The 21,099-nt window shown below is 47.9% G+C and overlaps 1 protein-coding gene across 1 annotated transcript; it reads right to left on the bottom strand.

Moving 5' to 3' along the window:
* Positions 1 to 1,412: 1,412 nt before the first annotated feature.
* LOC125694686 (sodium- and chloride-dependent GABA transporter 1-like) lies at positions 1,413 to 20,812 on the bottom strand. The gene is made up of 14 exons (XM_048948294.1): positions 20,578 to 20,812; positions 16,329 to 16,460; positions 15,739 to 15,839; positions 14,070 to 14,179; positions 13,587 to 13,719; positions 12,256 to 12,390; positions 11,719 to 11,822; positions 11,285 to 11,409; positions 10,070 to 10,182; positions 5,895 to 6,026; positions 5,085 to 5,187; positions 4,580 to 4,680; positions 3,654 to 3,821; positions 1,413 to 1,517 (listed from the first exon to the last, which is right to left on the bottom strand). The coding sequence occupies exons 1-14, from the start codon at positions 20,810 to 20,812 to the stop codon at positions 1,413 to 1,415; spliced, it is 1,797 nt and encodes a 598-aa protein (XP_048804251.1).
* Positions 20,813 to 21,099: the final 287 nt, after the last annotated feature.

A 21,099-nucleotide genomic window follows, 5' to 3' on the forward strand; every position in this document is an offset into this window, starting at 1 on the left:
ATTTCCACTGGGTGGATGGGAGTTGGGAAGAAATGTGGCAAGAGAATGAAAGGAAGCAAGACAAAAGAAAGAGACAAAGAGAAAATGATGGGGAGGAAGCTGAGTGGATGGCTATTTCTCACTGAATATTGTTATCCTGAGAACACGCGTAGTGTAACACCGTTGCTGCCCCAGGAGTGAAGCCCTGCATGTGCAAGGGAGCTCTTGGCCAAGAGTTTCCAAAAGGACTGCTGACTCCAGCTTCCTCTACCTGAGGCTGGGGTTGCCCCAGTACCCTTAGAAAATCAAGATCGTTCACAGTTTTAGGGCCTCATTCAAGCACTGACTTTTTTGCCCATTACCCACTTCTGAAGTTCTTGGCCTTTAAGGGGAGGGAGGTGATGTGACTGGGAATCACAGGTGAAAGCAGGATTTGTAGTAAAGGTCATTCATGCAAAGACCAAAGACCAACAGCAATGATTCTATGATTCTATGAAGTGCCCTCAGCAGAGATGTCCTCTCAAAGGATATGAGAAGAGTGGGCTTCTTTATTGCCCAGTTTATAAACATGGGTGAAAGTGGAATACAAATTTTCAGATACACTATAGTGCATAAAATTACAGGATAAGGAAGAATGATACTTCTGTAACTAGCTGAGATTAATTGTGATGAACTGTGATTGCAGCTCTCAGTGTTTGGCTTTCAGCTTTACAAGATCCAGCCTGTACATTCAGATCTTCAGGTCAAGGTGTGGCTGCTGCACAGAGCTGCAAAGGGCAAGGCTCTCCAGAAGAGAGGGGCTGTCTTCTGCACCTGACTGTGGCTCATGGGCCAACCTGCTGGGTGGGTGGTAATGGTTGGAGATGTGCAGGGCTGAAACATGGTACCTAAGAGTATTGCATCCTCTCCTGATGCCTTTCTTCAGTTTGAGCTATGTCCTATTGCTACCAACATGCAGGGCTCCTCACTGGAATTGCTTGATCTGCCACATCCCTTCCAGAGTTGCATTTGCTAGCACTGTTTTACGCTACATCATTTGATCACCATCTGAGATTTGAACCTGGTGGCACGTGGCTCTCTGGGGTGAAGCAAGGCTGCGTACTATGGGGCATGCTGTGTAGGATCACATGGAAATGCAAGATGAAGAGAGAAACAGTGAACCGTCAGTATTAAGCTCTCTAGAAATACCACCTCTGGTCGAGAGGCTACAGGCTGCTCCTCTCTGAGAGCCTGGGCCAGAGTGTTGCATGATGGAGACAGTCAGTGATGTGACACGGGGTCTGCTGAGGGAACAGAGGTGCTGGAGTTCCTCTGCTGGGTCCTCTCATGCAAAGCCATTGCAGAGCCGGGGGCAGCGGGCTGTGCCAGAGGGACTGGAGGGATGGCATGGTGTGGGCAGCTATGGGGTAGGGCGAGGAGCTCCGGCTCTCCTCCTAGACGGCAGCGTCTGATCCCCTGCCATTCAGAGACGTCTTCGGCTGGAGGCCATTCTTCTGCACCTGCACATCTGGCTGGGGCTGCGTCATCTGCTGGAAACGCTGCTCGGGAACAAGGGGAGAGAGGGTGTCAGCTGAAGACTGGGATCCCCAGCCCCCAACCTTGGGGTGGCCCTATTGCCAGCACGAGGGGATGGTAACGTGGCAGGGGATGCCCTTGCAGCACCACTCTATCTATCTCTGTTGCCAGGCCATGTGAGCCCCCTGCTTTGGTTCTGTGCAGAGCACTTCTACTTGAAGTGCAGGGATCACCTTTATAACATGGGGAAACAGCCACCAGGCAGTGCCTGCTGCTAATGGGAGCAAGGGAGAGCTGTAATGGCACAGACTTCAGAGCAAAGCCATTTTCCAAGCTTCCCCGTTTTTGCAGCTAGGGTTTCCTGTGAAATGTCATTAACCAACTGCAGCACGCTGACAGGTCACGGTCTGTGACTCTAATGTGGATCAGACCAGTCCAGCTGCACAAACCTTTGCACCAGCAGTGATTCCCACCGCCATAAACTGATCAAATGAAAACTGTAAAGAGCAATAAAATGAAGCCAGAACCCAGGAAGATACAGAGGGGCAAGTCATTACTGGAAGCGTGCAGACTGAGCATCGGGAGTGATGAATGCTTATGAGTCACTTTGTCTGCCAGAGTGGGACTGGTGCTGCAAAAGAGGAGGCAGAGGAAAATAGAGCCCGACCTGAATAGGCATCACTAAGCCAGGAAGAAGCTCTTTGCAGCAAAGGGAAACAAGCTCCAACTCTCCAGCTCAGCTGAAGTGGCTGTTGCTGGGTGAATTCCCTGAAACGATCACTGAGCTGCTTCTGCCATTCATGGTCTTTTCTTTTCCCCTCACATTCATGCTCAGTAGGATCAAAATGACTTGTAATCTTCCCTGTCTGTCAAAACCACTTTATTCAGCATTGGCATCTAATTTCCCTCCAGCTTCAGCTCTATTACAAACTAATCCAGGATCTGTGCATATAAGAGGCCAAAAATTCTCTCCATCTCTCTGGAACACGCACACACACACAAAAAAACCTGCCTCCCTCCTGCTGCCATCTGCTGCTTCTCTTTGGATCTATGAGCACCAGGAGCAGAAGCCCTCAGCCAGCAGTGCAGCTACTCCGGGAGAGCCACAGGCTGGCTTGGCTCCCCCAGATGCCAAGATGTGTTGTCACATCCCCAATGGGAACAGGATTGAAAACATATCTGTTTGTTTGCCAGAATTCCCTTTTCCCCCTTTTCCAGCTCATATTATGAGGGGTTAAGAAGCCCTCTAGAAATCTGAGTAAGACTTTCCTAGTGGAACCACAGCTGGCCCTCAACCCAGCATCATCCTATTGGCTTGGCATTACATAGGTCTGAGTGCTGCAGAACCTCAAAGCTGCTCCCAGTACAAACAGTAAGAATCAGAAACTGAACTCAAATGAGAGACCAGAAACTGAAAGTTCATCTGAGACATCAGACCCAGGCAGATCCTGTAGCAGATCTCATCTAAATAGAGAGCTGGGAGGAAGGAAAGTCAAATCCACCTGCAACCTGACCTCAGAAGCAGAGGGCCTGAAGCTGATCTCAACCCAGCAGCTCTAGCCAAAGCATTTGGACTTAAACATTACTCAAAATATGACATCCATGAACTAAACTGGCGGGGTTTAGGTGGCGCCAGCTGGCTGTTGAAGGCAGGCTGGGAAAGTCATAAATCAGCAGCACCCCTGCAGTGACTGCTCGCACCTGTAGCTCACAGCAGACAGCATCGAGACGGGGAATTGTGCACAGCGCTCTCAAGATCGAACGTCAACACTGTAAATAAGATCTCAACAGCAATTACCATGTATGACATACAGAGATTCGTGATTCACTGCTGCATATAACCTTGCTCAAATCAAGAATTAAAAAAATATATTTTAAGCACGATCAAAGAGTTGCAGGTATTTGGGGTTCTGCACAGATTTCCGCCTTGCTTCTTATCCCCCTCATACACTGACTGCTGTTTGCAAAGCTGTCTCCATCACTAGCAGGTCTTAGCCCTGAGTTATCTCAAGCTTCATGCTTGGAGGATGCTGATGTCTCTGCTGAAAAGTGCCAGGTAACTGCTCACAGCCAGGGACCGCTGGGAATGGGATTTCTCTGTGTTACAAAATCTTAAGGATTTCTTCTTCACAGAAGAGGAGTGGCAAAGTCATACATACCTGCCGGAGAGTCCCTGTTGAGGTGAAGAAGCTGTACAGCATGTATCCTGGGATCAGTACCATGGAGGACAGCGCCATGAGCCAACCAATACCTTGTCCCCATGCAGGATAGATGTATTTGCCCAGCGTCAGAGGGGTCATTTCCACCACACTGAATAAGAACACACCCTGGGAAAAGAACACCAGCCATCGCAAGTGAGGATGTGCAAGATCAGAGAAACATCCATTAATTTCTCCCTTCATCACCCTCTTAGTGCCAAACAGTCTTACGGCAATCCAACAGCTCCTTAAATTATTGTAGAAGCTTTCAGCCCATCATCTCTTAATTTTCTATCATTTCCCCCTGACTACCCTATGCTGAAAGCTAGAACTAGAATAACCCTGATTTCCTTCTTCACCAAACTGCTCACATAAGCAGTGTCCTTGCAAGCAGTTCCTAACCAAGTTGACAGCATCTTTACAGCTGGCCTCAGGAGCTTTTAACTTCCTATCACTGGCCTTCTCACACCATTCTTTGTTCTACCACTGCTGGAAATGTGAGAACCAGCAAAAGCAAAATTGCTCCACCATCAGCTGTACTGTATTTGCTGGTGTCTTTTGCTCTGACAAACCTATTAGGCACCAGTGCAGGAGCCGCAGTGGCTGAGAACCTTCTCTTCTACCAATAACAGCTTTTAAATACAGTAAATTATTTGCTTGTCTCTTGACGTCTCAGATAGAAGAACTGAGAGCATCTTTTAGATTAAGTAATTAACTCTGAAGACTTTCTTACTCGCTATTTCCAGCCGTACTTTGCCTATCCCAGGTACCTTGCAGTTATGGACAGACTGTTAGTGGAATTAAAATGTAGTGTATCCCCTACAGCCCTTCCAAACTAAGAGGCCCTTCTGGATTCACTCCTGCAGATATGACCCTTCTGTTCTTACCAGGCAGACAAGAGGAGTGAAAAATGCCCAACAGATTTTCCACCAGATGCAAGGTTTGTAGCCGATCATTTCTTCAATGTTCCTGTAAAATCTGTTCACACCTAAAAGAAAAGGCTGTTGAGAAGAGCATCCCATCTCTGTGCCCCATTGGCTTCACCTCTTCTCATGAGAGAGCAAAGGTCAGCCACAGCAAGAAGGTGACAACGCTGTGGTGTAAGAGCCATTATCTGAGGGGCCCAAGGATGGGGACACAAACACAGGGTCATCTTGCACACTCTTAGGAGGAGCTGAAGGCAGGACCATAGGCATCTGCCAGTTAGTGCACAGGTCTTTGTGGTGGTCTGTGGAAGAGAGATGATAGCCTTCTGCTCCTGATTTTCTGGAATTATCAGCCTCAACTATTTTCAGTTGCAAATCTTTTATTGCCTTCACTGTTGGATGCTTTTGAAAAAAATCACCCTTTGCCCATAGAGACAAGAAAGAAACAAGGTCTTTTTTTGCTTACCATAACACCAAGAAATTGAGATGGTCTCAAAGAAGACAAGAAAGAGAAGACACATGCCACTGGCTGAGTAGTAATCAAACAGCTTGAAAACATAAATGCCACCCTGAGGAGACAAAGCCAGGGTCAAGGAGTTTAGTTATGGATTATGTTTGACAATATCAGCCAGCTGCTTCAATTGCTACTAACTACATCTGCTGGCTTTAATGTTAATTTCTCCAGACAGGAGAGTAGGCGCTGTAATGTTTCCACTGGAATCAGGTTCCCAGCAGAAAAACTGGTGTGCTCTTGAAGGCAATTAGCCAGATTGTTCAGGTATGGCCAACGGCAAGTAGAAAAAATGGGGATTCGTGAGGCTTTCTTACTTATCCCTGTTTTAGTTGGAGTCACCTAATTAGTTCACTCTGCCCCTCCCAGGAGTTTTGTTGCTTTGCACCTCACAAATCTACAGACCACTCAGTCCTATATTCACACACATAAACCTTGGCTTCAGCCCCAGAGGTTTCAGGGCTCCAAGAGACTGGTCTTTATGTTATCTTAACCCTCTGAACCAAGTGTTCCTTCAGCATGGGCTTTGCTGGCCTGAGCCCTTATTGCAAATAGCAAGAGAACACACTAGGCTGACTACAGGATGGCCGCAGCAATTATGGAGGCATCACTTGAGATGTGACAGCAATGATAAGCCCATATGTCCAGAATTGGGATGGCTCCTACAGATGCTGTCACTTCTCCTAAAGCTTTTGGTGCTCCTGTGAAATCCGTGGGTGACTGGGCAGGTGCCAGGAATGGACGTACAAGCATGGCTGTCTGTACCTGGGTGATATTGGAGAATCCAACGAGATAAGAGATGAAACAGACTATTGCTATGAAGATCTTCTTCCTGGCTCTTAGGATATGAGGATATTCATCCATCAGGGCAGTAACGAACCCCTCCACAGTGCAGAACTGCAGCAAAAGACAATACCAAGGAAACATTTGTAAGTATCTTAGCCTGACATCACCCCCACCTACATTTAACCCCAGTGTTGACAGCCTCATTACTTTAAGTGTCATCTGCAGACAGTGGAAAAGAAGGCTCTGCACAGAGCTGCCCTGAATCATGTCCTGAAAGTACCTCTCTCTGTTCACTGATTATATAGGGAATTAAAAACACTGAGCTTAGATGCCTAAAATTAGCTGAGATGCATCTCCACCTTTGCCTCCCCTCAAACTCTCGAGAGCCACCCCACTGCTGTCCTGCTCCACAGCTCTGCCAGTCTCTCCATCACAGCAACAGCTCTGCTGCTGGCCCATGTGCTCGTCCTTTCCCTGGTGTGTTCTTCTCAGCATATTGCAGCAGTGCTTGTGCTGTTTAGTGATCTGAAGCACTCATTACGTTGCTGTATCACCCACTGTCCAGTCCCACATGCAAGTATTAACAACAACATCTCTGACTACCTGTTCCTTGAGTTTATTTCCCTTTTTTCAAGCACTGCATTAAAATGCATGTAGTACATTCAAAGACCATCCTCACAGCATGTGGTCTTTCTAGAGCTGTGCTGTACTAGACACAGTGAGTTAATGCTGTCTGTACAATGATCTGCCCTATAGCAAGTTGTGCATGTGTGAAGCACATCCTTCTCTCCTATTTCCTCTTAAATTATGAGATTCACTTTCATGTCTTGCTCCTAGGAACCACAGGTAACATACAGCTCTCAGAAAGCACATCTTGCCCATTGCAAAACCACTGGGAAGTTGATAAGGGCAGCAAGCTCCTGGTTTCCCCGGTCACCCTCAGTGAACATACAAACCAGTGCAGTGGCAGTGACAGATGGATATCAGAGACTTCTCTGTCCCCCAGGAGAGTGCTGTAGAAAGTGGGGGCATTTTTAGGTTCAGATTTGAGACAAGAAAGAAAACAATCAATAGAGATGGAGGTAGAAATACACAGACAAAAAGAGCAGCAGAACACTGGAAAAATCTATGGAAGCAAAGCCAGACATCTGAGTAACTCCTACTGCTGTGCAGGGATGGTAGAGGAGCTGACATCCCATTGGCTTCTGGGACACAGAGAGAGGCAAAGAGCAATATTCCTGCCTGGGGTTTTATCTCCACATGCTGCAGTACGGAAAGCTGCATCCCAGAGAGCCCAAGCTCAATTGCTTTGTTTGGAATTTGTAATGAGCTCAGCCTTTTATGTAGGACTTGTGTCCAACATGAAGCATCCCTTTAAATGTCCATTAAAGCATCCCTTGCCATTAGAGCATGGGTTAATCTGTCTGTATACTCATTGTCAGCAAGCTCTTCACCCTATCCCACCTGCTCACTGTCTACAAGAGTCAGGACAGAGCTGGCACCACAGTGTGAAGCATCAGCATGACGAAACCAACCCTGTCGAAAGCTATTCCTTCCGCATGGATGCATGGCCAGAACCTGGCACTGGGCAAGGCAGGGATGGACGAGGGCTGGGAGGGACTGGGGGAGAGAGTGGGCATGAGGGGATTCCAGCATGTAATAGGTAAAATGGGGAACCAAGCAGTGCCATGCTGGTTTTTCTAGCCCTAAAACAGAACTTCTTACCGTTCATTGGAAATGACCTTCTGTCAGCCTCAGACTGCAGGGAGCTACAGGAGCTGGAGGGACTCTACTTACAGCCTTGGGACTGCAGGTCCATGTGTGGCCTAGGGTCTTACTTTCCCAGCCCATATACCTAACCTTATCCCCAGGATAAGCGGGCAGATGGGGGAAAGCATGCTGCTTTCAAGAGTGAGGAGAGTCTGCTGATTTTGGGGCCACGATAACATTTTTCACCTAAAGGTTTTATTTCCAGTCACTTCTCTCCTTTTCCCATTTTGGTGCATGATCACCGTCATGAGCCGCTGGGTTGAATGACCTGGACTTGGCAGTCTCTCCCCCATCCTCACAGTGCTGAGGATGTGCTATTCCTCTTCAGCAATAAACAGAAGGAGAATTGTGGCCTGAGCAGGACCGGGACTGGGACCAGGACCTGTGAGAAGGTTAACCACAGCTGCCAGATGTGCAGCATGGGTTTTACTACTCTCAGCCATAAATCCTCATGAATAACCTGCAAGAGGAAGGTCTTGCAAAGGGCAGATGCAGGCTTGCAGTCACAAGGCTTGTCAGCTCCCTTGGGGAGTAAAACGCCTGACCTGGAAACTGGTAGGTTAAAAGAAAGCATTAGCATGTTATGCAAGAGGGTCTAGACGCAAGAGAGCTAAAGCCGGAGTGGATCAGAGGCAGAGCAAACATTAAGGACCACAAGCAGCAAGTGGGGGCATAGGAGGGAGGTGCACACATCAATGTAGGTCACTGCTTGCATTCAAGGCACTGTGGAGGAGATGAGCATGATGGCAGAGAGGCAAATGGAGCTGCACTGCTGAGCTATTTGCTGAGCCTCAAGGACACAAGCGGACCACCTTGCAGCACTGCTGAGGGGATGGGTCTCATCGCTGCATCACACAGACCTCAGCCTGACCTTCCCTTGCTGGCCAGGCTCCCATACCCCTCTGGCCTCATGCCTGGAGGGTGGTGAGGGTCCCTGCTGTGCCCTAATGAAAGCAGCTGCTCCTCATCTGCAAGTACCACAAACACTATTTAAAACAAGCACATATCAAAACTGCCATTTTTGAAATGGATACTTCAAAATGCATGTGTAATTGCAGCCTGTGTTGTTTTATACGGCTAAGCTGCCGTTCTGTAAATCGTGTGATTGACTCAGAGTGCCACCATGCATGCAGAGAGCTCCTTCCCATCTATTTATCTGTCCTTCTTTAAAAACTTGTTTTCCATTTGGTGCCTCCTTTCCCTGCTCCTCCTCCAGGCAGTGATAGCCCCCCACAGACCGCCCGCCCCCCAAGACCGGCTGACGGAGGGACCTGGAGAATTTCAAGTGGTATTTGAGAAGCAAATGCAGCAAATAAATTCCACACGGTGCTTTGAGGGCTCATTGTCATGTCTGAAACTATTTACTAGAGCTGAGTGAATAATCCATGGAGAGCGGTGGTTTTTGTTTTTGTTTTTTTTTTTCTGTAAATGGAGCTTCTTTCGAAACGTTTAGTCATTATTTGAAATTATTTGCCAAATAATGTCTGTGGTAATGCAGCTGAGAGCTCCAGGATGTGTTTTTGTGGGAGCGTGCTGTAACTGAAAAGCAGGTATGGTTGATTGTATTTTTCGTGGAAACAAAGTATGACAGGTCAGGGAGTCTGATCAGGAATTAGATTTGGTTTTATGAAGGCTATGTGTAACCCAGGAGAGAGTCCATTTTGTTCTAAGGCTTTGCACAGCAAGGAAAGACCATGCTGTTACAGGGAAGGATGTGACAGACCCAGACAGGCACACACTTTTGAAGGCTTCTGTTGCACCCTCTCCTCCAGAGGGACTGCCTCACCAGATAGCTACATTTATGCAAAATTATCAGATTAAAAACGTGTCATTACTTGTTAAAAAAAAATACAGAGCCCATACTATTTTGTTTTGCAATATTTTCCCAAGGCATGGCTTCTTTCCACCTGCTCGTTACAAAGCCAGCCTGGGAGCTCAAGCAGCAGAGCACTTCACCTCTGCTCAGGACTATGCTAGTTATTAAAAACAGTGCCAAAACACTGCACCAAACCACTGTTCCCACTGCTTCAGGTGCTGCATTGCTGCTTTTCTCAGTGCAACCTGCCAATGCCATGGCAGAGAGATATGGTCTAGTGGGAGGCTGGTATGTGCTGGGGACTTTCTACTCCAGCCTGCAACAGTAAGCCAAAGTAATGGCATTCTCTTACTGTGCCTCACAGGAAATCCAGGTTGGTGAAGGTGCTCCGATACCACCCCACTTGCAGCATATGAGAAGAGTGCAGGGGTGATGACCACAAAAGAGAGTTTTTTTCATGTGAAAGAATCTGTGAAAAAACACTGACTCAAGGTGCAGAAGGGAAAACCACCATGAGGTCCAAAAATATCTTTGTATTTTACCCCACTTTGCCTCTGGGCTGCCTCACCTGACTATCCAGGCCCAGCATCATCAGCATAGAGAAGAACAGGATCGACCAGAGTGGGGACAGGGGCAGTTGGGTGACAACCTGTGGATAGGCGAGGAAAGCCAGTCCAGGGCCTGCAGAAGTGAAATGAGAGATGAGTTCACATTTATAAAGTGTTTGATGGAAAGTCATAGTGATGAGCAACAGTGAAGAGAAACAGTGATGACAGGCAGAAACTGCGGGAAGTTACTACAAGAGATGTTACCCATGACACACCAACCACATTGGGTGCACAGGGGTGGGATGGGAGGCAGCAATGACTGGGGAGATGCTTTGCCTTTTCTCCTCCTGCCAGTGAGAGTCATCAAATCACTGCTACCAAATGGAGCTGGAGCACTTTGCTAGAAAAAAAAAAAATGAAATTTGGAGCTGGTGTCTTTTTTTCCCCCCCGTCACATAATGCTGTTACTTGAGATAAAAGGTTTTTCTGGAAAGACAGCAATTTCAAAATACATCTTTGGGCAAAAAGACACAGCCTCATCTACATTTTTAAAAAATTATTCAGAGATCACGATTTCAAAATGTTGCATGGAAAAAGGACACCAAGCTTTGATCACATCTACTGAGAACATAGGCAGTATGTGAGGAAGCAAATGTTCTCCAAGAAAGGTTTCAGAAAGCAAACAGACAAAATATTTCACTGCCAAAGCTCACAAAACCTCACCACTGAAAGCAGGTGGACATTAAAAGGAGTCAGGAATGCTCCCTGCAGCAGGAATTGGTGTGCAGTGAATGTCTGGTGATTCAGACTGGTCTTGGGCAGAAAACATACAAAGATGGCTGTGTGCTTGGTCATGGAGAAGAAAGACCTGGGAGCATCCCACACGCATGGACAAATTTCTCTAAAAATGCTGCTGTTGCATTTGTACCTGGGTTTGCTATTTTGGGTGACTTGTGGAAGCTTCCCATGGTGGATCTTCAAGTGTGTGAAGTAGTATTGGCTACACCAATACACAAACTATCATTATACCAGTGACAGAGAATCTGGCTCTTTACACATGCACAACATATAAAGGTTTCCCAGGAAAATACTAAGCTCTGAGTCCTGCATTTTAACTAAAGGACAACTCCTGAATAACAATGCAGAGAGATACAAACCTTAAGAGGTGATGTTGGGGGATCAGGGAAGGAAAAGACATTCTGGGTATTATTGGCACTGCTGCCATGTTTGCTCACCTGAGGAGGCCAGTTCTGAAATTGACTTCTTTGTGATGTGTGACATGAAGCCAACGATAGAGAAAATAACAAATCCAGCAAATACACTCGTGGTGGAGTTTATACAGCAAACAATAATGGAGTCTCTGGAAAAGAGAAAGGAAGAAAAGAAGCCATTTTCAAGTCCTTACCAAATAGGTGAGGAACAAAGGGTGGGCAAAGAGAAGACTAAGCCTTCCCCACTAGGGAGGAGGCAGTGTGCCCCTTAGCTGCTTAGTGACAGAGGGGGACAGCAGAGGCCAGGCACCCAGACTTGCTGTGATGCCTCTATCCCTGCAAGCACTCAGAGCAGTAGCAGAGGGGAGCTCTGCTAGCCATGTGACGATGGTCACAATGCGTGATTCTCTGCTGCTTCCACCACCAAAACCCAACAGAGCCAGGAAAACCCAACAGACCTGTAGACGTTGTTGTGAAAAGTGTTGTAGCTCCCCAGTGCAATCAGGGACCCCAGCCCCAAGCCATAGGAGAAGAAGATCTGTGTGGCTGCATCCATCCAGACCTGCAGAAAGGGAACAAGCTTTGTGTCTGTCCTCCACCATGCAGTCAACTTGGTGGACTCTGCTCGCCGTTACCCAGTCTCTGGTCCATCTCTCTCTCCCTGCAGAGACTGATGACCTGCTACACAGGGTTAGTGTGGGCTGCAGGCTATCCAGCACCGGGCCAGTCAGGAAATGAGGCATTCCCAACCCAGAGGGGAGGTTCCTTTGCTGGGGTAATTTCTCATCCCTCGTGGACAATATCACCTGATTACAACAGAGATGCTGCATGGCATTCCACCCATTAACAACCTCAATTTTGTCTCAAACTGTGAGGGTAATGACTACCCAAGTAGGGAGATTAGTTTTAGTTCACAAAATATTGAAGGAAACACTGATATGAAAATAGCTGGGCATTAGAACTACCAGCAGGACAGTTACAGCCAGGCAACCAACCTCAGAGTCGGAGAGCTTCCTGAAGTCAGGTGTGAGGTAGAAGAGGATGCCCTCCTTGGCCCCGGGCAGAGTGACTCCCCGGAAGAAGAGGATGAACAGCATGAAGTAGGGGTAGGTGGCTGAGAAATACACCACCTACAGGAGATACCATGGGATAGATACTGTCAGTAATTCCTGTCCATGGTGGCACTGCAGTCACTGTGTACCCCCACCACCTTTGAGGGGGATAAGGTCCCCAAGCACTGCTGTTCAAGGCTGAGCCTGTAATCACGGAGAGAGCAGCCTGCACAGCCCCCAGAGAGAAGAAATTGATTGATATCCTCCTTGTATTTTCCACCTCACACTCCTGTGCAAGTAACATTTCTGGCTGTTTCTCTGTGCCAAAGACAAGCAAGGATGCACTAATCGCAAAAGTAGCAGGCAAAATTCTAGATGGATTGCCCAAAGACAAGAGGATTGCAGAAGGATAAATTTAGTCCACAGAAGTAATCCCTTTAAATCATCGCATCCTTATTTTGCAGAGCTAGAGCCAGCATTCCACTAGTCCAATGCATCAAGAAACATTAGCTCTCTTGACTCCAACTCTTCAGAGAATTGCAAGCATATGCCATCACTCAACAGGTAATGGCAGTCACTGGGCCTTTGCTGTGACTGTGTAGCAAAACCCCATCTGAGAACCCCTAGGGGTGTCAGCGGTTGAGGTGACCTCCCTCTGAAGTGCTTCTTTCTGATCTTCACTGTAGATTATCCCTTTCATAATGCTGTCCCTCTAACATCATGCTGTGCTCTAAATAACACACCTCAGTATCTCAGCATTGCCATTTCAATAAACTAAGCAATTACCTCTCAACTGTCCTGGTCTGAAATGCTACACAGTGAATAATCATATACTTCTGATCCATAGGTATCTCACCAATACCTAAACGGCAGCAGAAAGATTTTCTAAAGAGATGGTGAGTGCTTTTCAGTCCACAGCATTTCAAGAGACGCTATTATTGTAGGGTGGAACCTAGAATAGACCTCATCATCTTGGAGAACTGTCCTGATGCGGGTTAACAGTAGTCATCTCTGAAAATCTCTTTCCCAAATCTTCAGAGAGACTGAGAACGTTTACCTGCGACTTTGTGGGGAAGAATTATTCTCTACACTTAGATTGAAAGTTACCATGAACATAGCAATTTTTACAGCCGTGCAAGGTAAATGTCAAGAATTTAATAGCATCTACTGCAATTCAGCCTTGAAGCACCGTAACATTAGTTACAGACACTCAGACTAAATTGAGTCTGGAGGACATTTTGACAGCACCGAACCACCCATTCCTCACACCATACCTTGCCTGTCCACTCCACACCCTTCCAGATGGAGAAGTAAACCAGCAGCCAGGCCAGGGCCAGTGTGCCAGCCAGAGGCCAGCGGATGGATCCAGGCTCCCCCAAGCCGCCGGACATCTGGTGCATGTTTCTCCTAGGGTGGGAGAGGCTGTGTTAAGGGAAAGTCTGACCCTGAGGGTGTGATGATTGGAGATCTCAGTGGTGCCTGGAGAGCGAAGGGCCAGATGCAGACATGCATGAGAGCCCACAAGACCTAGAGGGACCTGCGGCACATGGTGAGGGGCTAAGAGAAGAAGGATAGATGCAGAGAGGCCATTACTCTCCATTCATCTGACATGCAATGCACAGTGCACCCCACCCTGTGCCTGCCCGTTAGCAGCCAGTTCTCCAAGGTCTGGAGTTGACAGGGAGGGCAGCAGCCCTGGCAGACAGGTAGGATGGTTGCAGTGGGGAGAAACCTGGTGTAGGCAGGCTGTGACGTACTCCCAGAACTCGGTGACGGCGCTGGTGAGGTTGGTGGTGTCATCCAGGGAGTAGTTGGAGAAGCAGCGGTCGGTGTTCCAGGCATTCCCGCAGCTCTGCCACGGCAGGTCCTGGGGGCACAGCTGCTGTTAGCATCTCCAGCAAGGAGTGAAACCTGTCTTTCTTTAAACTACAGGCACAGGTTGTTTTTGCAAAGGGGGTGGGCAGCTCATCTGGATGGGCAGAAGCTTTGCAGCAAAAGGCATTAAACAGTTTTCCAAAATAATAGTTAAGTGTGAAGCAGACTTTTCCAGGAAATTATATCAAGAACATGATTAGGGCAATGTCATAGCTCTAATAAAATGTAGCAATTCCCCGGATAGTAAGCTATTTCCAATTAACTGTTGGTAATTAATAGCTACTAATTAAAATAGCTACCAAGGGATATTGTGTTTAGAATCAATATGGCTTTTGGCTAGTTTCACAAAACAAGTGGTTGGAGTTTTCTGCACAAAGAACAAACACTGATTCATTCCTTATCTCCCATTCATACCGAGCCCCAACATATGAAAAGCAATGTAGCATTGCAAATTGGAGGCTAAAAGTCTGTCTATATGAACAAATTATTGTAACATAAGCTTGGGAATAAATATGAAGCACAGTAGCTATTTCACGTCATCTCCTCCCCCGATTTTAAGCATTACAGAGGAGTTCCTGGATATTTTGATGCAGTGGCTAACAGCATGGTAGTAGTGCGTTGCTGCAGATTGAACACGGTCAGCTCTGGAGCTGCAAGCAATGAAGCTGCAGCATCACGGGCTGTATGAGCACACAGGCAGCTCACCTGTGCCCCGTCATGCCATACATAAGCAGCTCAGATACATCCCTGCACGCAGCAGTATTGTTTCCTGAGCACAGAGAAGGCATGACCAAGACATGTAGATGGATGCAGAAGGGCTATTCTGGATGATTTCCCTTTGTAGATAAAGCCTTGGGCTCCAGCTTGACAAAGTCTTTGAGAATGTTTGCGTCCTTTCTTGACCATACAAGAATACAGCCTCTTTTTAAGATATTTTCTGTGTTTTAAGTGCTTTGTGGCATCAGAGCCTGCAAGGAGCACACTGGTTCTGCACAACGGCTGTGGAGGGACAGATAGGAACACCCCAGTTCCCCCCCCACCCCCACACCCCCAAGCTATTTGCATCCATCCTGTGATTTTGCTGTGAAGGAAATGCAGTGGCTCAAGCAGAGCTGCAGAGCAGCCCTTCAACCAAGTACCCTGCACGTCAGAGTTGCAGCACAGCTCTTCTAGGAGGGGAGGGCATGGGGACGTTTTGTTGCTGCTCTATTTCCTCTGGATCTCAGAGGACAGAAGCAGCAGCAGGCAAGCTGGGTTCCCTGTTCAGGTTCAAAATACCCCTACTCAGATTTAGGAGGGGCAAGGAACAGATGTCAGCCAAGCTCTGTGACTGGCACCTTCCAGGAGCTTTCTGGAGAAAGCAAAGGCTGTGAGCCAACACCTGAAGCTGCCTGTGGAGACACAAGCACTGTGACCAGCCAGGTCTGTGACATCTGAACAAACCAAAGCCACATCCTAAGATGCATCTTCATAGGGTGAGAAACTGTTCCCCAGGAAGCAGGGAGTAAGGACTGTACAGCTAATGCCATGTCATAGAAGTCTGTGACTCACTGAAGTGAAAGAGTTGAAGAGATAGTAGAGAGACCAGGCAATGATGACAATATAATAGATGTTCAGCCAGAAGGAGAGAACCACAGCTGCCAGCCCCACTCCTGCAAAAGAAGACAGAGAGCAGCATCAATCCAGGTCTCTGTGCTCAAGTGAGCTCCTGGGCATCACAGAAAGCTCTGTGGCAGAGCCAGAAAAAAACAAGGTGATTTACCCATGTGGCACACAGCACAGATACACTGTGCTCTCAAGAGAGCTTCTCATCCACCCATTTAATAGAATCATAGAATCACAGAATGGCCTGGGTTGAAAAGGACCACAGTGATCATCTAGTTTCAACCCCCCTGCTATGTGCAGGGTTGCCAACCACCAGATCAGGCTGCCCAGAGCCACATCCACCAGGTGAAAATTTCAGTATGCTAGATTGCCCCTTATAAACAGGATTTGATTACTTCCCCAGATTTTAAGGGTCAAGGACAGGGAAAAAATGTCCCTGAGTTGCTCCCCACCACAGTCCCCAGGGCTTTGCTTCCCAAACCATTGGAAGATCGCTGTAGGCACATCATCACCTTTACCAACTTACAGCACAGTACCTTTAAACATGGGTGCTAATTTCCAGACTCCCAGTCCTCCCACAGAGGTGTACTGGCCAAGAGCAGTTTCCAGCAGGAAGAGCGGGATCCCAGCAAACACTAGCGTCAGGAAATAGGGAATGAGGAAGGCCCCTGAAAGAAGGAGCAGTGTTACCAGATGCCTCTCTGTTTCTCCATCAGCACCCATGTGACGATGAGCAGACTTGCTTGGAGGTGACAACTTGCAACTGGGCTTGATGTGTTCATAATGTCTCCTCCTGAGATCACCGCTGCCTTCCCCTTCTGTGCTCATACCACTGTGGATATTTATCCCTCATATAATGTAAGTACATACACCATAGCTAGTGATATTGCTAAGCCTCACTTATTTGGTAGATACTCGGGTGCTGCTTAACCCAGTATGACAACAAAACCAAACACTCAGGTGCTGACATTGGTAGCTTGCTCTCATTGAAGTTCTGTTCTACTTGTAGCAGTGCTTTCACCTTGAGGAAATCAACACAGGAATATCTGGCATTGGCACTGCTTTTTCAGTTCACAGCTGTTTCAGTCCTTCAGGGAATCTATGACAAAAACCCTATTTGCTCTTAGTGCACCTCCCCACTCTTCCCCTAGTTACCTTGAAGTTACCAGTGAAAACATTATTTCTATGGACCCTATTATTAGCATGGACCCTATGGAAGTCTTACTGTCACTGGAAGTACGGCTATCCAGCAAATGGATTATTTGTACCCCAGTATGAGAAGAAGCAACAAAATAGATGAGCCTCGCCATGCAATTTGAAGGCTGTACGAGTTCAGGTCACTCTGACTTCCAGGACTCAGCACAAAGCTCATTTTCCAGCTGTCTGGTACATGTGCTGGAGCCTGTCATTATCCCCGAATAGAACTAAGTCTTGCAGAAGATCCTGGCGGGGGAAAGAGGAATTCTATTTGTGCAGCAACAGCTGGCCAGGTGCAGGGTAGCACTGATGTCTGCACCATCCGGAGGGCCCAGCTGTCAACCCAAGTCTTCTTCTCCGGGTATTAGAGGGAAAGCAAGCACTGAGGCAGCCAGCAGAGCTTCCCTGCAGAGCCCAGCCAAGCTCCCCGAGCTGCTCTCTGTGGGCAGGAAAGCATCAAGGCTGTGGCAGCTGCTGCCTTTGGGGCACCCAGCTGAGGATGCCTGCGTGTCAAGCAGGGAGTGATCCCAGCTGGGAGAGGCAGGTACCAGCACCCAGCATGGGACTCACTGAAAGCTGTTGTGCTGAGGAGCTGGCAGTGGATGGTGGGGAGAAAACATGCTGTGGGCCTGCAGCTCAGTGTCCATAAGTCTGAACTGCAAGCTGGCATGCAACCCCAGGTCTCGCCTCTGACAGCAGCTTGGCGAGGGAGAGCTTTGAGGATGGCAGCTGGAGAGACTCTGCCCATGCAGCATCCTGCCCATGGGCTAGGTTCAGCCCCAGGGCCTATGAGAAAGCCAGAGGCCATGGATGCTGCTTTGGTGTACAGCTATGGTAGGCTGAGCTTGGTGAGGACACAGTGCTCGGCTGGCTTCTGTGCTAGCAGCTAATTAAATTTGGCCACTCCCCTGATGGATTAGCATTTTTCATCTACAGCAGGACAGAAAAGATTTGTGAAAGGTTTTATTAGACTATCAAGAAAAACAAAAAGACAACAAACCCAAAACATGTAAACCCAGGTAATTTATCCTGGCTTAACCAAAAGTCCTCTGGAATAGGAGCAAATCTACCAGCCAGGCTGCAGCCTTGAGCTGAGGGCTATTGGCAGGGGTGGTACTGCTCTGGAAGGCTAGGTCCCTCAGCACGCTCTAAGAACACACCCAAAGCTGCACTGCCAGTTGTGACATCAGTTCAGGAATTTGTACCTAAAATCTGTGTGCCTGGCCTCACACCCCTCTGCAGTTTTCAGCTCTTATGCCATGTAGGGAGGTATAGCAGTCTTAAACCAGCAAACACTGCCCACGGATGAGGAGCTGAGCATTACAAGCTGCTATGTGCCTTTTCTTGGCATCTCAAAGTGCAAATGAGAAGTGTGTGATGCTTATTTAAAGAAACGTTTCTCTCAAGTTATTCAAGCTCAGGATCTGATAGACAATTTTTAGCACCTTCTGAGCCACATTTAGAGTCAGACTGGAGTCCAGCAAATTCCTGTTGACATCAGAAGGACAGCACAGGGCTGAGTGTTAGTCATTGCTGGGCACACGCATCCATCAGCACACAGAGCCAGTGGGGAGCCAGGCATCTCTTGGGGTGATGCCTGCTCTGTGCAGCGGATGGGGCTCATGGAAGGCCGCTGTACCCAGGGTGAATATCCCCTAACTACATGCCCGATTACAGCACAGAGCAAGTGAGCCATGAGCTGATACAATGTGATGGCAGTAAGTAAGCCATGGTATTTCCATTCAGTCCAGTTGGCCTGTGCGTAATGGAAGCAGCCCACAGCCCACGCCCCATGCAGTTCACATGAAGGATGCTAAAATTAGCATCCCACCCTCTGCCTGCTCCGCTGGGGCCGTGCCAGGAGCTGCCATCAGATGCAGCACGACCCTTCCTCGCTGCTCCCCACTGGCAGCCAGTGACGCTTGTGTGCGTCACTTCTGTCCCTTACAGGCATCAGACGTTCACTGCTTCTCATTGCTGGCTGTGGGAACAGCCAGAGCAGGCCAGGGTAAGCAGAACAAGAGGTGCAGGCTGCCACTAGCTGCACAGCCCAGCATGTGAGGTAGGGATGAGAACACGGGTACCGGTTCCCCTATTACACCTGCACAGCACTTTTGCTGACAGCCAGCTGGTCCCTCGGTGTGCCTGCAGCTGCCAGGTCAGAAATTACCCCCTGTGCCATTACTAATGCTAATTACAGCATTTTACACCTCCGCAGCTCAGTCTCTCTTAGGATCTCAGCTGGTTTTATAAATAGGATTGATTTTATCTCAAATAAATCTCTAATTATAGGTATTACCATCCCCACTTTTATATGTGAGGAGATGGGCAGCCATGTATGCAGTGTGTCTGAGATTGCAGAGCCAACACAGAGCAGAGGATAGGCTAAATCTGAGCAAACATGGGTACTGGTACCAGGTATGGGCGCTGGAAACCTGCATCATAGCCCTGAAAATGGTGGGACAAGGGAGGGACAGCGTGGGTGAGCTGAAGCGATGAGAAACAGTCATGATAGCCACAGAAGAAGTAGGTTTTGAAAACGAAACTTGAGGGAAGGGAAAAAGGTGTGAAGAAACTAAGTGAGAACAGGAGACCCTCAGAGCTGCATGAATGAATATGACCCTCGTGTTGCAAAATTGGTTTTTTTTCCAACATTGGGGAAACATTCATTCGTGCTTAATGGTCTTTTCCAACCTTAATGATTCTACGACTCCATGACAGGAACTCTGGGAAGGGGAGAGCTAAGAGGAAAGTAATCACCAGCACAAGAAGGCTGACATGATAATAAAATTATACATACTGCCTGAAAGGTGAGATGAAGGAATTTGGACCTGTGGGGAACTCTGAGGAATAGCTCAAGGAGGTAAGCAGCACATTAAGGAGGGAGGGAAGGTTAATTTACTAAAAAGCAAAAACACAGAGAGACAGATGTGGGGGAGAAGAGCTGTCTGCTCTTCTGATGTCAGTAGCACATATTCCCCTCTACAAAAGCATCTCTGTGATGATGCTGAAGAAACATTACCATTTTACAAAGAAAAGCACAATGGTGTGTTTTATGATTTCATCCAATTCATGCAGCTAGTCTGAAACTGGGGAGGGAGCTGACCTTCTAGCTCTCTTGATTTCTGGCCCAGCACTGTTTCCATCTGCCCACTAGCCACACAGACCCACATAACCCAGAGCCTGTCCAGGGAACAGGCTGCTCAAAAGTAAGAAAAGATGTTATATGTTTCTCTTACTGCAATGCTACAGCATGATGGAAAACAAAGCAATAACGGCAAGGGAGCAAAGTCATAGACTGCAGCAAATGAGGACAAGCCCAAATGCTGTAGCCATGGGCAGAGAAATGAAGGAAGAAAATTTGCTTGTCTTTTTAAGCCTCAAGCAGGCAGGGATCTCCAGCAAGTTACCCTTGTCTCCATTGCCAACCCTTAAATGAGGTCTGTGAAGGGCTTGATCCTTTCTCCACCCTCTTTCAGTCACTCTGGTACACTGCATGCACCTGAGCTCCCCTGGGTTGGCTGTGTCTTCCCACCAGCTGCTCAATCACTGTTTCAAGCCACGACTTAGCATTTTTGCTACACTCACCTCCTCCATTCTTGCCACAGAGATACGGAAAGCGCCAGACGTTGCCCAGCCCAATGGCATAGCCCACACAGGACAGTAGGAAGTCAAACCTCCCCTTCCAAGAGCCCCTGTCTGGGATCTTCTTCTTCTTGGTGCTTGGAGCCTCTGGGGCAATGGGCTCCGGCTCTTCCAAGGCTGCTTGTTTCACCTCAGAGGGAGAGCTCAGCTCCACAGAGGTGTTGTCCATCTTGCCCATGGTGACTCAGATGTATGGCTGCCCTTGCTCAGGGGCTGGAAGAGCTGAAATGGCAGCCTCGGCCCTGGTCAAACTTAGATGAAACTGGAAGTGCTGTGCAAACCTCCTGGCAAGAAAGCAGAGAAAGAAATTACCTTGTGTATGTGTCAGGTTCAGGGTAGGGCCTCACTTAGCTGAAGTAGACTTGCTAGGTAGACTCATGCACACTAAAGCAGCCTCCCTGCTTTCCCTAGAGGTGAAACAGGATAATTCTGCCCTTCAGAAGAGCTACAGTCACTCAGGCTGCT

The sequence above is a fragment of the Lagopus muta genome, chromosome 1, assembly GCF_023343835.1.
Source record: "Lagopus muta isolate bLagMut1 chromosome 1, bLagMut1 primary, whole genome shotgun sequence".
In the NCBI taxonomy this organism is placed as follows: Eukaryota; Metazoa; Chordata; class Aves; order Galliformes; family Phasianidae; genus Lagopus; species Lagopus muta.